Genomic DNA, 17,199 nt, shown 5'->3' with positions numbered 1-17,199 from the left:
TCCCCATGTCTGGGAGGTCTAGAACCAGGGTTCACATTTTAAGGTTATAGGGTGGGACATTTAGGACTGAGATGAGGAGAAATTTCTTCACCCAGAGAGCGATGAGCCTGTAGAATTCTCTGCTGTTGAAAGTGGTTGAGGCCAAAACATTGAATATTTTCAAGGCGTTAGATACAGTTCTTAGTGCTAACGGGGGCAGAGTGTGGGACAGGGGACTGAGCTGGATGATCAGCTATGATCATATTAAATAGTGGAGCAAACTCGAAGGGCTGAATGGCCTACTCCTGTTCCTGTTTTTGATGTTTCTATTTTAAATTGGTTAATTTGCTTCAATGGGATTACTTTCAGAGTTTAAAGAGAGACACTAGTTAGGAGGTAGAGATCTGTAAGGCCACATCCTGTGAATAACTGATGGGGCCACATCAAAGGTTCTTGTTGCTGGTGTAATGAGCAACACATTGTCAGGGATAGAAGATTGGTTGGCTGACAGAAAACAGAGAGTAGAGACCTGAACACTACCAGCCATCCAGTATTGCAAGGATACGCAGGAGAAGGCTGTTCAGCCCCACAACTGGCTCCACTATTCAATAAGATTAGGGCTGATAGGGATGACCTGACATTGCTCACATCCACTTTCCTGCAGGTGAGCAGTTACGCGGGGCCTAGGGTAAACATACGTGGATCTCCGATCTTGAGTATGTCACAGAGGATGATGGTCAGCTGAATGCTGCCCCGGCCAAACGGGCACTCGTGCTTGTCTTCACGGCTGCTGTTCTCCAGGACAAACTGTTGAGCAGAAAGAGAGAGTGTGTTTGTTTCAGGACTTTCCAACCTACTCACTGACCCGTCCAGATAACACTCGGTGAAGACTCCAAGGCTGCTGACCCCAACCGGGACCTGAGCCAGGGACAGCCATTCGCATGACAGCTGTGGCCAATATTGATCAGCCACCTCACCCCATCCCAGACACAGACACGCACCCACCCACCCACACACACAGTCATAAATTCACACCAACACACACACAGACATAAATTCACACCAACACACACAATCACACACACACGCACACACACAGTCATAAATTCACACCAACGTGCGCACACACAGTCATAAATTCACACCAACACACAGTCATAAATTCACACCAACACACACAGTCATAAATTCACACCAACACACACAGTCATACATTCACACACACACACTCACACCAACACACACATACTCACACATTCACACCAACACACACACACTCACACATTCACACTAACACACACACACACACACACACACTCACATACAGTCATACATTCACACCAACACACACAGTCATGAATTTACACCAACACACACACAGTCCTAAATTTACACCTACACACACACAGTCCTAATTTCACACCTCTCACACACACAGTCATAAATTCACACCAACACACACACAGTCCTAAATTTACACCTACACACACACAGTCCTAATTTCACAACAACTCTCACACACACAGTCATAAATTCACACCAACACACACACAGTCATAAATTCACACTAACACTCATATACACAGTCATAAATTCACACCAACTCTCTCACAGTCAAATTCACACCAACACACACAGTCATAAATTCACACCAACACACACAGTCATAAATTCACACCAACATACCCACACAGTCATAAAATCACACCAACACACACATTCATAAATTCACACCAACACACACACAGTCATAAATTCACACCAACACACACACAGTCATAAATTCACACCAACACACACACACACACAGTCATAAATTCACACAAAGTCACATGCAGTCATAAATTCACACCACTGTGCGCGTGCACAGTCATAAATTCATACCAACACACACACACTCACACAAAGTCATAAACTTACACCAATACACACAGTCATAAATTCACACAAAGTCACATGCACAGTCATAAATTCACACCACTGTGCGCGCGCACAGTCATAAATTCATACCAACACACACACTCACACACAGTCATACATTCACACCAACACACACACACAGTCATAAATTCACATCAACACACACAGTCGTAAATACACACCAACACACAGTCCTAAATTTACACCAACACACACAGTCCTAAATTCACACCAACTCTCTCACACACAGTCATAAATTCACACCAACTCTCTCACAGTCAAATTCACACCAACACACCCACACACACTCACACACAGTCATAAATTCACATCACACACAGTCATAAATACACACCAACACACAGTCCTAAATTTACACCAACACACACAGTCATAAATTCACACCAACTCTCACACACACAGTCATAAATTCACACCAACACACACACAGAGTCATAAATTCACACCAACACACACAGTCATAAATTCACACCAACACACACAGTCATAAATTCACACCAACGTGCGCACACACAGTCATAAATTCACACCACACACAGTCATAAATTCACACCAACACACACACACTCACTCACACAGTCATAAATTCACACCAACACACACACAGTCATACATTCACACCAACACACACACACTCACACATTCACACCAACACACACACACTCACACATTCACACCAACACACACACACACACTCACACATTCACACCAACACACACATACTCACACATTCACACCAACACACACACTCACACATTCACACCAACACACACACTCACATACAGTCATACATTAACACCAACACACACAGTCATAAATTTACACCAACACACACACAGTCCTAAATTCACACCAATACACACAGTCCTAAATTCACACCAACTCTCACACACACAGTCATAAATTCACACCAACACACACACACAGTCATAAATTCACACCAACACACACACACAGTCATAAATTCACACCAACTCTCTCACAGTCAAATTCACACCAACACACCCACACACACTCACACACAGTCATAAATTCACATCAACACACAGTCATAAATACACACCAACACACAATCCTAAATTTACACCAACACACACAGTCATAAATTCACACCAACTCTCTCACACACAGTCATAAATTCACACCAACACACACACAGTCATAAATTCACTCCAGCACACACACAGTCATAAATTCACACCAACACATACACAGTCATAAATTCACTCCAGCACACACACAGTCATAAATACACACCAACACACAGTCATAAATTCACACCAACACACACACAGACATAAATTCACACCAACACACACACAGACATAAATTCACACCAACACACAGTCATAAATACACACCAACACACACAGTCCTAAATTCACACCAACTCTCACACACACAGTCCTAAACTCACACCAACTCTCACACACACAGACATAAATTCACACCAACACACAGTCATAAATTCACACCAACACACACAGTCATAAATTCACACCAACACACACAGTCATAAATTCACACCAACACACAGTTGTAAATTCACACCAACACACACACACAGTCATAAATTCACACCAACACACACAGTCATAAATTCACACAAAGTCACATGCACAGTCATAAATTCACACCACTGTGCGCGTGCACAGTCATAAATTCACACCAACACACACACACTCACACAAAGTCATAAATTCACACCAACAAACACAGTCATAAATTCACACCAACACACCCACACAGTCATAAATTCACACCAACTCTCACACACATTCATAAATTCACACCAACTCACACACAGAGTCATAAATTCACACCAACAGACACACACAGTCATAAATTGACACCAACACACACACAGTCATGCATTCACACCAACACACACACACACACACTCATAAATACACACCAACACACACAGTCCTAAATTTACACCAACACACACAGTCATAAATTCACACCAACTCTCTCACACAGTCATAAATTCACACCAACACACACACACACACACACACACGCAGTCATAAATTCACACCAACACACACGCAGTCATAAATTCACACCAACACACACAAAGTCATAAATTCACTCCAGCACACACACAGTCATAAATTCACACCAACACACACAGTCATAAATTCACTCCAGCACACACACAGTCATAAATACACACCAACACAGAGTCATAAATTCAAACCAACACACACACAGATATAAATTCACACCAACACACAGTCATAAATACACACCAACAGACACAGTCCTACATTCACACCAACTCTCACACACACAGTCATAAATTCACACCAACACACACAAAGTCATAAATTCACACCAACACACACAAAGTCATAAATTCACACCAACACACACACAATCAATTCACACCAACACACACAGTCATGAATTCACACCAACACACACACACAGTCATAAATTCACACCAACACACACAGTCATAAATTCACACCAACGCGCGCGCACACAGTCATCAATTCACACCAACGTGCGCGCACACAGTCATCAATTCACACCAACGCGCGCGCACACAGTCAATTCACACCAACACGTGCACACACACAGTCATAAATTCACACCAACGCGCGCACACACATAGTTATAAATTCACACCAACGAGTGCACGCACACACACACACACGAGATGCACATTCGCACACATGCACACAGACTCACATTCATATACAACCACACAGACTCTCACCCACAGTGGATCACACACACAAGCTCATAGGCACACACACAGACAGGCTCTCACTTACACATATACCCACATACAGGCTCACACTTGTGTACACAGAGGCTCACACTTACATAAACACATACACACAGGCTCACATTCACTCACACAGAGAGGCTCACACTCACACAAACAAAGGCTCACACTCACTCACACACACCCTCTCACACAGTGATACTTGCCAACTCATTGGATGGTCATGAACAGTAAGAGTCTATGACTATTGGAGCCAATTACAATAGCTTCCCTCGTGGTGCGTAGAGAACAGCTAACAGTTACCGACCAAGGTGGGAATGGATTCTGGCTTTTTGGGGAAGCTCCAAGCAAGAAAGGAGAGTGGAGAATTGCACTGAGTGAGTTGCCAATAGAGAGGTCTGCCATACACCGGGTAGTGTTCCCACATCTGAGCCAGGAGCATTAACTTCGAATCCCATATCAGGACTGGACGTTCAGAAAAGACGCGCTTATAACATGGCAACACATTTTGAATATCAATGTTTTCAATGCATCAACAACAGCAGGTGGTCAGAGTGGGACAGACTGCTGGTCAGTCATGGTGATGGCAAGAAATTGGAGCCTCTACCGTCACTCTCCATGACTCCTGGATACAACATGGATGTAAAAGTGTATGTTGTCACAGCAATGCAGACTCGGTGGGAGTAGGGGGACCTCGACTCAGTTATCTGGTTGGGACGCCTGAGTTCGGTTATCTCCCCAAGGGTATGTAAAAGACTCGACAACATTTCCATGTCACACTGCCATTCAGTCACAATTCACACCAATAACCACCTCTTCCCCAGAGCATCAACTGCCTCTGACTCAGCCTCCTACAATTCAAGGTAATGGTTCCCTCACAAATGGAAACCAGTGCAAACCAAGTGGTAGTGTAAATTTTAAACAGGGCCGACCGCTGGTTTCTCGTGGAATGCAGTAAGAGGAGAGTGCCAACTTACCCTGTTATAGGCATCAGTGTGGTGCGTGGCAAAGTAAGTCATATTATCCAGAGGTAGGAGGCCAGGTGGTGTTCGGCTGAAGTCCAAGGAGGGGTTGGCACTGTTCTGCAGGAGGAAAGAACAACGCATCTAGGGATGACACAAGTATACGTGCAGGGACAAGTAAAGTTGAGGAGACAGGGAGGCTGTAGAATGACTTGGACAGGCTAGGAAAGTGAACAAGGGAGCGGCAGATGGAATACAGTCAGGGAAAGTGGGAGGTTATGCACTTTGGTAGGAAGAATAGAGGCGTAGACTATTTTCTAAATGGGGAAAGGCTTCAGAAATCTGAAGCACAAAAGGACTTGGGAGTCCCAGTTCAGGATTCTCTTGAGGTCAACATGAAGCTTCAGCTGGCAGTTGGGAAGGCAAGTGAAATGTAGATATTCATTTTGAAGGGGCTAGAGTATAAGGCTGAGGCTGTAGAAGTCTCTGGTCAGACCACATTTTGAATATTGAGAGCAGTTTTGGGCCCTATATCTAAGGAAGGACGTGCTGGCCTTGAAGAGTGTCCAGAGGGGATTCACAAGAATGATCCTGGAGATGAAAGGCTTGTTATGAGGAGCAGTTGAGAACTCAAGGTCTGAACTCAACAGAGTTTAGAAGGATGAGGAGGAGTCTGATTGAAATTTACAAAATACTGAGAGCGCTGCATACAGTTAGGTGGAGAAGATGTTTCATAGAACATAGAACAGTACAGCACAGTACAGGCGTTTCAGCCCACGATATTGTGCCAAACTTTTACCCTCAACCTAAGGTCATCTAACATCCACCCCTACCTTATACTATCATCCATATGCCTATCTATTTGCCATTTAAATGCCCCAAATGAGCTGATTCCACTACCCTCTCCAGCAATGCATTCCACACCCCTACCACTCTCTGAGTAAAGAACCTACCTCTGGCGTCTCCCCTATATCTACCTCCACTCACTTTAAAACTATGCCCCCTCGTAATAGCTACCTCCACCCTAGGAAAAGGTCTCTGGCTGTCCACTCTATCTATACGTCTGATCATTTTGTACACATCTATCAAGTCACGTCTCATCCTTTGTCGTTCTAAAGAGTGAAGCCATAGCTCTCTCAACATTTCCTCATAAGACCTTCCCTCCATTCGAGGCAACATCCTGGTAAATTTCATCTACACCTTTTCCAACGCTTCCACATCTTTCCTGTAATGAGGTGACCAGAATTGGACACAGTAATCCAGATGTGGCCGAACCAGGGTTTTGTATAGCTGGAGCATAACTTCACGGCTCTTGAACTCAATCCCTCCATTAAATGAAAGCTAACACGCCATACACTTTCTTAACATCTCTATCCACCTGGGTGGCAGCTTTCAGGGAACTGTGGACATGAACCCCAAGATCTCTCTGTTACTCCACTCTGTCAAGAATTTTTCCGTTAACCCTATATTCTGCTTTTAAGTTTGTCCTTCCAAAATGAATCACCTCACACTTTTCAGGGTCAAACTCCATCTGCCACTTCTCAGCCCAGCCCTGCATCCTATCAATGTGCCTTTGTAACATAGGGCAGCCCTCCGCACTATGCACAACAGAACGCCCTTCGTATAGTCCGCAAACTTACTAATTCACCCTTCCACTCTGACATCCAAATAATTTATAACAATTACAAATAGAAGAGGACCCAGAACAGATCCCTGTGGTACACCCCTTGCAAATGAGCACCATGTTGAATATTTTCCGTCCACTGCCAGCCTTTGTCTTCTAAGGGTCAGCTAATTCTGAATCCAATCTGCCACATTTCCCCCTATCCCATGCCTCCTTACCTTCTGCATGAGCCTACCATGGGGAAACCTTGTCAAACGCCTTACTTAAATCCATGTATACCACATCCGCTGCTCTGCCTTCATCCAAGTGTTTGGTCACCTCTTCAAATTCAATAAGGTTTGTGAGGCATGATCTACGCCTCACAAATCCATGCTGACTATCACGAATTAAACCTATCCAAGTGATCATAAATTCTATCGCTCAGAACCCTTTCCAATAATTTGCCCAGCACTGACGTAAGAATAACTGGCCTGTAATTTCCAGGGTTATCCCTATTCCCTTTTTTGAACATGGGAATGACGTTTGCCTCTCTCCAATCGTCCGGCACTGTACCCATGGACAGTGAGGATGAAAAGATCATCGCCAAAGGCCCTGCGATCTCTTCTCTCGTTTCCCATAGAATCCTTGGAGAAGTCCCATCAGGCCCAGGGGATTTATCTATCTTCAAGTTCCTCAAAATTCCTAGCACACCTTCTTAGCTAACATCCACCTCCTCTAGCCTACCAGCCTGTTTCACACTGTCCTCCTGTACAACTAGGTCCCTCTCAGTTGTGAATACCGAAGAAAAGTATTCATTAAGGACCTCTCCAATTTCTTTAGGCTCCGTGCACAAATTCCCTTTACAACCCTTGATTGGCCCTACCCTTTCTCTGCTCATTCTCTTGTTCCTCACGTACGTGTATTGACGTTTTCCTTGATCCTATCCGCCAAGGTTTTCTCATGCCCCCTTACAGCTCTCCTAAGCCCTCTCTTCAGCTCCTTCCTGGTTAACTTGTATCCCTCTAGAGTCTTTTCCATTCCTTGTTTCCTCAACTTTATGCAAGCATCTTTCTTCCTCTCAACCAGTCATTCGACCTCTCTTGAGAACCAAGGCTCCCTCACTCGACCGCATCTTCCCTGCTTGCTAGGGACAAATATGTCAAGCACATGCAGTATGCATTCCTTAAGCAATCTCCACATTTCAATAGTGCTCTCTCATAAGACATAGGAGTGGAAGTAAGACCATTCAGCCCATCAAGTCCACTCTGCCATTTAAATCATGGCTGATGGGCATTTCAACTCCACTTCCCTGCACTCTCCCTGTAGCCCTTGATTCCTTGTGAGATCAAGAATTTGTCGATTTCTGCCTTGAAGGCGTCCAATGTCCCGGCCTCCACTGCACTCCGTGGCAATGAATTCCACAAGCCCACCACTCTCTGGCTGAAGAAATGTCGCCTCATTTCTGCTTTAAATTTACCCCCTCTAATTTTAAGGCTGTGCCCACGAGTCCTAGTCTCCCCACCTAATGGAAACAACTTCCCAGCGTCCACCCTGACAGCATCTGTTCCCATTTTATGTTTATCCGGTCCTTGCCTAACAATTATAATTACCCTTCTCCCAATTATAAACCTTACCCTGCTGTATGTACCAATCCTTTACCATGACTATTGTAAAAGTAACGGAGCTATGATCGCTACCATCAAAATGCTCTCCTATCTACAGGTCTAACACTTGGCCCGGTTCATTGCCAGGCATCAAATCCAAAGTGGCCTCTCCTCGTGTCGGTCTATCTACATACTGTGTCAGGAATCCTTCCTGAATGCACTGGACAAGATCCACTCCATCTGAACTATTACAACTAAAATGCTTCCAATCAATATTTGGAAAGTAAAAGTCACCCAGGACAACAACCCTGTGACCTCTGCACCTTTCCAGTATCTGCCTCCCAATCCGCTCCTCCACTTCTCTGCAACTATTAAGCGGTCTGTAAAAAACCCCCTACAAAATGACTGCTCCTTTCTTGTTCCTGACCTCAACCCAAACTGACTCTGTAGACATATAATTCTCGAACTGCCTTTCAGTAGCTGCTGTACTAGCCCTGACTAGCAATGCCACTTTGCCGCCTCTTTTACCACCCTCCCTGTTTCTATTTCCATTTCTATTTCCACCAGTAGGAGAGACTAGGAACCAAGGGCGCATTCTCAGAGTGAAGGCACGACACTTTAGAACCAAAATGGGGAGGAATTTCTTCAGCCAGAGGGTGGTGAAGGCTGTGGAGGCCAAGTCATTGAGTGTCTTTAAGACAGAGACAGATAGGTTCTCAATTGTTAAGGGGATCAAGGGTTATGAGGAGGAGACAGGAGAATGGGACTGAGAAACATATCAGATGTGATTGAATGGTGAAGCAGAATCACTGGCGTGCATGGTCTCATTCTGTTCCTATGTCTTATAGTCTTATGAGCTTGAGAGAGGAAGCTAGATACAAGTAGATTTTTCTCTCTCATCTTTAAGAAGCCTGCTTTACACTGCAGTGCGGATTCACAGGTCGTCATTCTCAAGTCCCCCAAGCCCTGCTCTCCCCCCACCTTCCTTTTCCAGCAAGGGGTCAGTCAGGCCTTTAGTGTGGCAATAAGCCATGGCTGTGAGATTCAATGAAACGGGAGTGAGATCCACTTAAGAAGATCGAAGGGCAAAGGACCAAGCTCGGTGAATGAGCTAAGTTAGAAGACTCTTTTCAAGAGGAGAAGAAGGTAGAGAGGTGGAGAGGTTTTTTTTGGGCGGGGGTTGGGGTGATGTGGTGTTGTAGGAAAAATTTCCAAGGTTTGCTGCCTTGGTACCTGAAGGCAAACTGACCAATTGTGAAACTGTTCAAACTGGGGACACTTTGAAGGTCAAAATTTGCAGACCACAGTTATCTTGGATGGTAAAAGAACCAGAGGAGAGTACAGAACTGGGGAGTTAGAATCAAGGCATTGCTTTAGAGTGTTCAGGGAAGATGGGCAGCAGGGTTATGTTCATTACAAAGGACAATGGGAGGCTAGCCAGGAGTCCACAGAAATAGGGGCGAGAAAGACCGAAATAAGGTTTATGGGACCGGTGGAATGAAACCAAGGCTGAGTTGAGTCATATTGGGGAGTAGGAAACTGTTATAATGATAGGGCAAGAAACCATCCCTCAGCGCCAGAATATACACGCCCAGTCCACTGCCATCACAGACTGCTGTCAGTAAGAATAATGAAGTAGCTGGATAGGCACTGGAGTTTGTGGCAGGGACCAAAGGAAATTACTTTTGTCTTCGCAGTTTTTCGACGAGAAAGGTTTCATCTGCTATGGCATGTCAAGTCAGACCATTTCCAAACAACGGAGGAATCGGGAGAGAGGTGGTGGTGGGGAGGGAGAGATAGGCTTTGCCTGTGTACATCTGGAAATTGGTGCTGTATTTTGGGGAGATGGCATCGAGGGACAACGAGTAGCTAATTTCAGAGGTAACAGTGTGGGAACAGCGATAGGAGCATTCGGCTGGGAATGGGACAAGGTAAGCACAGTGCCACACGGTGGGGACATGTTGAGGAGGATGGTGTGGTCAGCTGTATGGCCACACAAGTAGGTAGGGTGGTAAAGGAGGCATATAGCATACTTGCCTTTATTGGTCGGGAAACTGAGTACAAGAGTCAGGATGTTATATTGTAGCTTTATAAGACTTTGGTTAGGCCACACTTAGACAATTGCATTCAATTCTGGTCGCCACATGACAGGAGGGATGTGGAGACTTTGGAGAGGGTACAGAAGAGGTTTACCCGGATGCTGCCTAGATTAGAGGATATAAGCTATAATGAGAGGTGAGAAAAGCATTTTTTCTGAAGAAGGGTCCAGACCCGAAACGTCAGCCTTCCTGTTCCTCTGATGCTGCTTGTGTTCATCCAGCTCTACACCGTGTTATCTCAGAAAAGCTTGGGTTGTTTTCTCTGGTGCGGTGGAGGCTGAGGGGAGACTTGATAGAAATCAATAAAATTATGAGATGCAAAGACAGGGTTGACAGTTAGAATTTTTTCCCCCCAGATTCGAAATGTCTAACACTAGGCGGCATGAATGTAAGGTGAGAGGGGAAAGTTCAGAGGAGATGTGAGGGGCAAGTGTTTTACCCAGAGAGTGATAGGAGTCTGGAACGCACTGCCAGGGTTGGTGGTGGAGGCTGGTACAATAAGGGTGTTTAAGAGATTTTTAGATAAGCACATGAATGTGCAAGGAACGGAGGGATATGGACCAAGGGCAGGCAGAGGGATTAGTCTAATTTGGCATAATGTTTAGCACAGCATTGTGGGCCAAAGGGCCCGATCCTGCGTTGTACTATTCTGTGTTTTACTTTTATTTTTAATATTGAGTATTGGTGATGGCAGATTTGAAAGAGAGGAGAAAGAAAACTACTAATAATATCCTTTATGGTTTTCTATCCTTCCAATGATGCACTGGGTCAATCTTCCCTTGAAGTTACCCATATCCCCTGTCCAATGTGCCTGACATGAACTTGTATCTTTCTCTAATTATAGTCTTAGTTTCCCTTCATACCTTCTCTAAGCTAACCTTGTTCCCTAGGTCGAGCTAGGAGTGTCTAGGCCCGAAACGTCAGCTTTTGTGGTCCTAAGATGCTGCTTGGCCTGCTGTGTTCATCCAGCTCCACACTTTGTTAAGCTGCTCGGTGACGCCCAGTTTGGGTTCTGCCAGGGCCACTCAGCTCCTGACTTTGTTACAGCCTTGGTTCAAACATGGGTCAAACATCTTAATTCCAGAGGTGAGAGTGACAGCCCTTGACATCAAGCTGCATTTGACCAAATATGGCATTGAGGAGTCCTAGCAAAACTGGAGTCAATGGGTATTGGGGGCAAACTCTCCACTGGTTGGAGTCATACCCGACATGTAGGAAGATGGCTGCCATTATTAGAGGTCAGTCATCTCAGCTCCAGGACATCTCCGCAGGAGTTCCTCAGGGTAGTGTCCTAGGCCCAATCATCTTTAGCTGCTTCAATGACCTTCCCTCCACCATAAGGGCAGAAGTGGGAATGTTCGCCAATGATTGCACAATGTTCAGCTCCATTTGCGACTCTTCAGATCCTGAAGCAGCCCACATCCACATTCAGCACTATTTGGACAATATCCAAGCTCAGGATAAAAGGTAGAAGGTAACATTTGTGGCACACAAATGCAAAGTACTTAAACAATACCGAGTTCAACCAATTCTCTTTGACATTCAGTGACAGTACCATCATCAGTCTCCCAACCATTAGTACCCTGGGGTTATCATTGACCTAACCCGCCTATGCTGAAGGAACACCACCGCGTACAAGTGATCATTATCCCGAGATGGAACTACATTGCTGTTCCTTCTTCACTGAATTGGCCACCAGGCAGCACTGTTGGTCTATATTCACCACACAGATTGCAGCAGTGTCACAGAATGGATCACTGCCAACTTCTCAAGGACACTTAAGGTCTGGGCAATAAGTAATGGCTTTACAATCACATCCCATTACAAATAAAAACAAAGGAAAATGTGACATTTTACAGTATACCTCTTCAGAAAGTATGGGGCAAATTGCACATTAGTGAGGTCTCTTCAGGAGTACTATGCTCAGTTCTGGTCACTGTTATAGGAAGGAAGAGAGATTTACCAGGATGTTGGCGGGAATGGAGGGTTTGAGTTATAAGGAGAGGCTGGATAGGCTGGGACTTTTATCATGGGAGTGTAGGAGGCTGAGGGCTGACCTTATAGAGGTTTATAAAATCATGAGGGGCATAGATAAGGTGAATGACAGGCATCTCTTCCTTAGGATGGGGAAAATCATGACTGGGGAGCATATTTTTAGGGTGAGAAGAGGAAAAAAGACATGGGGGCATTTTTTAAAGAGACAGAATGGTGCTTGTGTGGAATGAAATGCCAGAGCAAAGGGTGGAATATGGGTACAGTTTAAAAGGTATTTGGACAAGTGCATGAATAGTTTGGAGGAATATGGGCCAGAAGCAGGCAGGTGGAACCAGTTTAGTTTGGGGTTATGTTCAGCGTGGATGGGTTGGACCGAAGGGTCTGTTTCCGAGCTGTATGACTCTCTGACTTTAGAAATGACCTTTAATCGGCAACTGGGGCCAAGTCGGGATGAACAATTGTGGCTGGTGGGTGAATCTATAACACTGCAATTCCTGGATCAATAACTGTGCAAGTTACATCACTGGATGAGGACTGACCCCAGATGAACTCAAACTCAGTCCCCGCCCTATCAGTCTGGGAAGCTGAATTATGTTTGATTAAAACCTGGGAGCAGGAACAAGGTTATAGGTTCTCAATGGGTCCCTAAATGCCCCTGATGGGAAACTGGCCAGTCTTTCACTAAAGTGACAGACCGAGCAAGCCACTCAACTGTATAAAAACCAGGGACGGGCAATAGCTATCAACTCACTCAATGATGCCCATTTACAGAGCGTGAGTTAAAGCAAGAAAATAATGAGGAAGGGTTTACTAAGGCTCTTAAAACCCTTGAATTTGGCTCCAATCTGGAGCAGCAGGTTAGCTGGTTATATAAAAAATCAGGTCAGGCATGGATCATGTATCAATAGTGTGAACTAATGGCACTTCCTTCAATACATTTCAATCTCACCATAAAACACTCATTTAACAATATCACTGCTAAGTTTTTGCTGGGGCATTAATGTCATACCTTTGCCGAATTTGACAAAAATTGCATTCAACTCAGAAATGACGATTCGACCAAAGTGACCCTGCATTTTTAAGTTGCTATGAAGGTAATGGATTTGGGGTGTGACATGATTAGATACTGTTATTTGACTGTCGATACTGCATCTGACCCAGATATGACTGCTCCCAGATTGGTCTTCGTATTTTAAAACGTAAGAAAAACTGGTCAGAGAGGACAAAAAGCCGCAACTTTCCCTGTATTCTGTTATTTTATTGATTCTGGACCTGATATTGGACCTGACAGGCAGTGTACCTTTAAGACAATTACATGACATCACGATGCGACATGCCAGTATGAAAGTATCTGGATCATCTTGTTTTATGGAATCCCTACAGTATCAAAGCAGACCATTCAGCCCATCGGGTCCACACTCCTCCTCCAAAGAACATGCCCCACCCCCTACCCTATCGCCGTAACCATGCATTTCCTATGGCTAACCTACCTCGCCTGCACTTCCCTGGATGCTGTGGGCAATTTAGCACGGCCAATCCACCCTACTCTGCAGAGCTTTGGACTGTGGGAGGAAACTGGAGCACCCAGAGGAAACTCACTCAGACATGGGGAGAACGTGCAAACACCACACAGACAGTCGCCCGACGGTGGGTCCCTGGCACTGCAAAGCAGCAGTACTAATCATTGAGCCACCATGCCATTCCTGTGACATGTATTCAGCCAGTCAGTTATGTGTATGTGACATTTAGTACCGTCAGTGAGCAGAGATGATATGCTAGCCTGTGATATTATGGTTATCTGAGTAGTTGGGGTGGTTAATAAACTTCTAGACATCTGGTTCAATAAGAACCTGATCGATGTTTGTGCTTTGTGTAACGGCAGTTAACATGTAGCAATCCGACCCTATTATACCAGCTACGGTGTTGAGCCAAGAAACTACATCACCCTGTGCTTGGGGGGTACTGTTCCCTTGAGGCTGCGTGGGTACGGGCATATGTAGTTGCTCTGAAATACAGCACACAATGTGGCTCCCCCAAAAGGAGAAAAGTTCTGCTTCGACTCACAGGAAAGCCAAGCTTCTTGAACTCTCTGGCGCACAAAGATTTCCGCCGGTCTGCGTTGAAGTTTCCAGGAGAGCCATCAGCATCAGACTCAAAGGCTGCTTGACGTAGCCTGTGGACCATATCCCTCTGCTCCTAAAGGGAAAATAAAGAGGCAAACAATTACGGACATGGAGGTGAAGCATGGAATTTCGGTGGCTAGTAATGTGGGTGGTCTGGCTGGATATTACAGTGGCGACGTTGTGAGGGCTGGTCTTGGAGGTAGGAAACAAAGCTTTAACCTCAGCTCTCTACTGGCATTGGCAGGAATCCAGCGAAGGTTCACTGTCTTAGGAGGGCAGGGTGAGCCTGTGCTTGGAGCTCAGAATAATGACAGGAACATTTAAGAATCTTAGGGGACTTGACAAGGTAGATGTGGAGAGGTTGTTTCCCTTTGTGGGAAATCCTAGCACCAGACGGCACCATCTTAGAATAAGGGGTCACACACCAAAGACAGAGATAAGGAGGAATTTCCTCTCTCAGTGGGTGCCGAAACTGTAGGATGCTTTACTTCAGACAGCGGGGCTGAGCTATATTTGAGGCTGAGATAGATTTTTCATCAGTCAGAGAAACAAGGCAAAAAGGCAGGAAAGCAGAGTTCAAAATGATCAGATCAGCCACGACCTCGTCGAATGGTGGAGAAAATGGAATGGGCCGAGTGGCTTACGTCTGCCCCTATGTCGTTTAGTGTTTGTGTTAGAAGTGCTTGCGTAGAGAATTGAGAGGCTAACATGATCACACATGAGTGATTAAGGTTTAGTGGTTAGCCAATGGTAGAGGGGTCCATTACTGCAGAATTGAGAGATAATCCATTAATTAAACTATCACTGGTAGTAAAGTTTCCACAGTCCTACCGGACCATAGGGCTACTCTCTCATTCGAGAGAGATAACCGGTGGTGGTTGACAACCAGAGTCCTTCATAGTAACCTCTGCTTGTTCGGGAATTAAATCCATATTGTTGGCATTGCTCTGTATTACAAACTTGCTGTCTGGCCAACTAAGCTAGCTGGCCCCTCCTCCTACTGGCAGCAAAGACATGGAATATTGCTGAAAAGTGCTCAGGTTAGTAATTCTTCAAAGGATTCAAGAAAACTTAAATCAGGATGTCACCTTCAAAGGAAGTGGTTTGGAATGAACAGCAATAATTGTAAAAATAAACCGCTTAAACGGCATTTGGGACCAGATCCAGGGTGAGCTATTTGATAGGATACAGGCAGAATATGGCAGCTTAAGTGAGCATCTTCAGACAGTGCAAAGGAGTTCACAGCAACAGGAGTTCACAGTCTGAGCTCAATCACTTACATAGGCTGTCACGAATCTCGGGCTTATCCGAAGAGTGAAATTGTGGGATTGGGAGTCGGTGTGGAGGTCGTGTTCGGTTGGACAGGGTGAGATTTGCACATTTGACATCTTGCCCCACTCTGAATGAGATCCATTCCTTTTATCCCTGGCCTTATCATTTCTCTTGAAGGAACTAGCTCTTGCTAGGATACAAATCTCCTGGTGATGCTGTAGGACCTGGAGAACAGCATCCTTCACACATGGGCCTGGACAAGGGATTTCAGTGAGCGTACCTGTCCTCACCCCACATGGCATGGGGCAGCACTGATCTGCAGAAACCTTGGTTAATTATTCTCCTCCTCACCCCACAACACCGAGGCCAAAGAAAGAACTTGCATTTACGTAGCAACGTTCCCGTCCAAAGCCATAACTAGCCAGCTACATTAGAAATGCACTCATTATTGTGATATTGGGGAAGTAACGGATCACTGCACAGAATAAAATCCAGGAAGCAGCAACTGAGATAAATAACCTGCTTTGGGTGTTAGGGTGAGCGGACACAGGGAAATAGGTCCTGCTCTTCTGTAAACGGGATCATCTGCGTTCAAGCGAACAATGGGAAAGATGTCACTTCTGATGCAGCACTCTGTCACGTACACACAGATTCAGCTTGATTCCGAGACAGAGTGTGAAATATATTGTCCCTGAGGTGATGGGTGTGCTGACTCAGCACAGGGTGCAAATCACAGAACAGGTACAGCACAAAAGGATGCCATTCGGCCCATTATGTTGGGTACTGTGTTAACTGGGGCCACTCTCCTGCTGTTTCTCCACTGCCCTGTTCTGGGTGTGGTAACCTCGTGGGCACTGAAGTTAAGGGGAATGCCGGATATT

The 17,199-nt window shown here is 45.2% G+C and overlaps 1 protein-coding gene across 3 annotated transcripts in view; it reads right to left on the bottom strand.

Moving 5' to 3' along the window:
* The window catches only part of elmo3 (engulfment and cell motility 3), a 122,857-nt gene that overhangs the window by 33,727 nt on the left and 71,931 nt on the right, over positions 1-17,199 (bottom strand). For all 3 annotated transcript variants that reach the window (XM_059651590.1, XM_059651591.1, XM_059651589.1), the window contains 3 exons: positions 14,988-15,119; positions 5,638-5,742; positions 678-786 (listed from right to left, as the gene is read on the bottom strand). In XM_059651590.1, coding sequence (XP_059507573.1) covers positions 678-786; positions 5,638-5,742; positions 14,988-15,119 — 346 coding nt within the window. The remainder of the gene's footprint in view (positions 1-677; positions 787-5,637; positions 5,743-14,987; positions 15,120-17,199) is intronic.

The sequence above is a fragment of the Stegostoma tigrinum genome, chromosome 16 (genome assembly GCF_030684315.1).
Source record: "Stegostoma tigrinum isolate sSteTig4 chromosome 16, sSteTig4.hap1, whole genome shotgun sequence".
In the NCBI taxonomy this organism is placed as follows: domain Eukaryota; kingdom Metazoa; phylum Chordata; class Chondrichthyes; order Orectolobiformes; family Stegostomatidae; genus Stegostoma; species Stegostoma tigrinum.
This window is presented reverse-complemented; position numbering and strand designations above follow the sequence as displayed.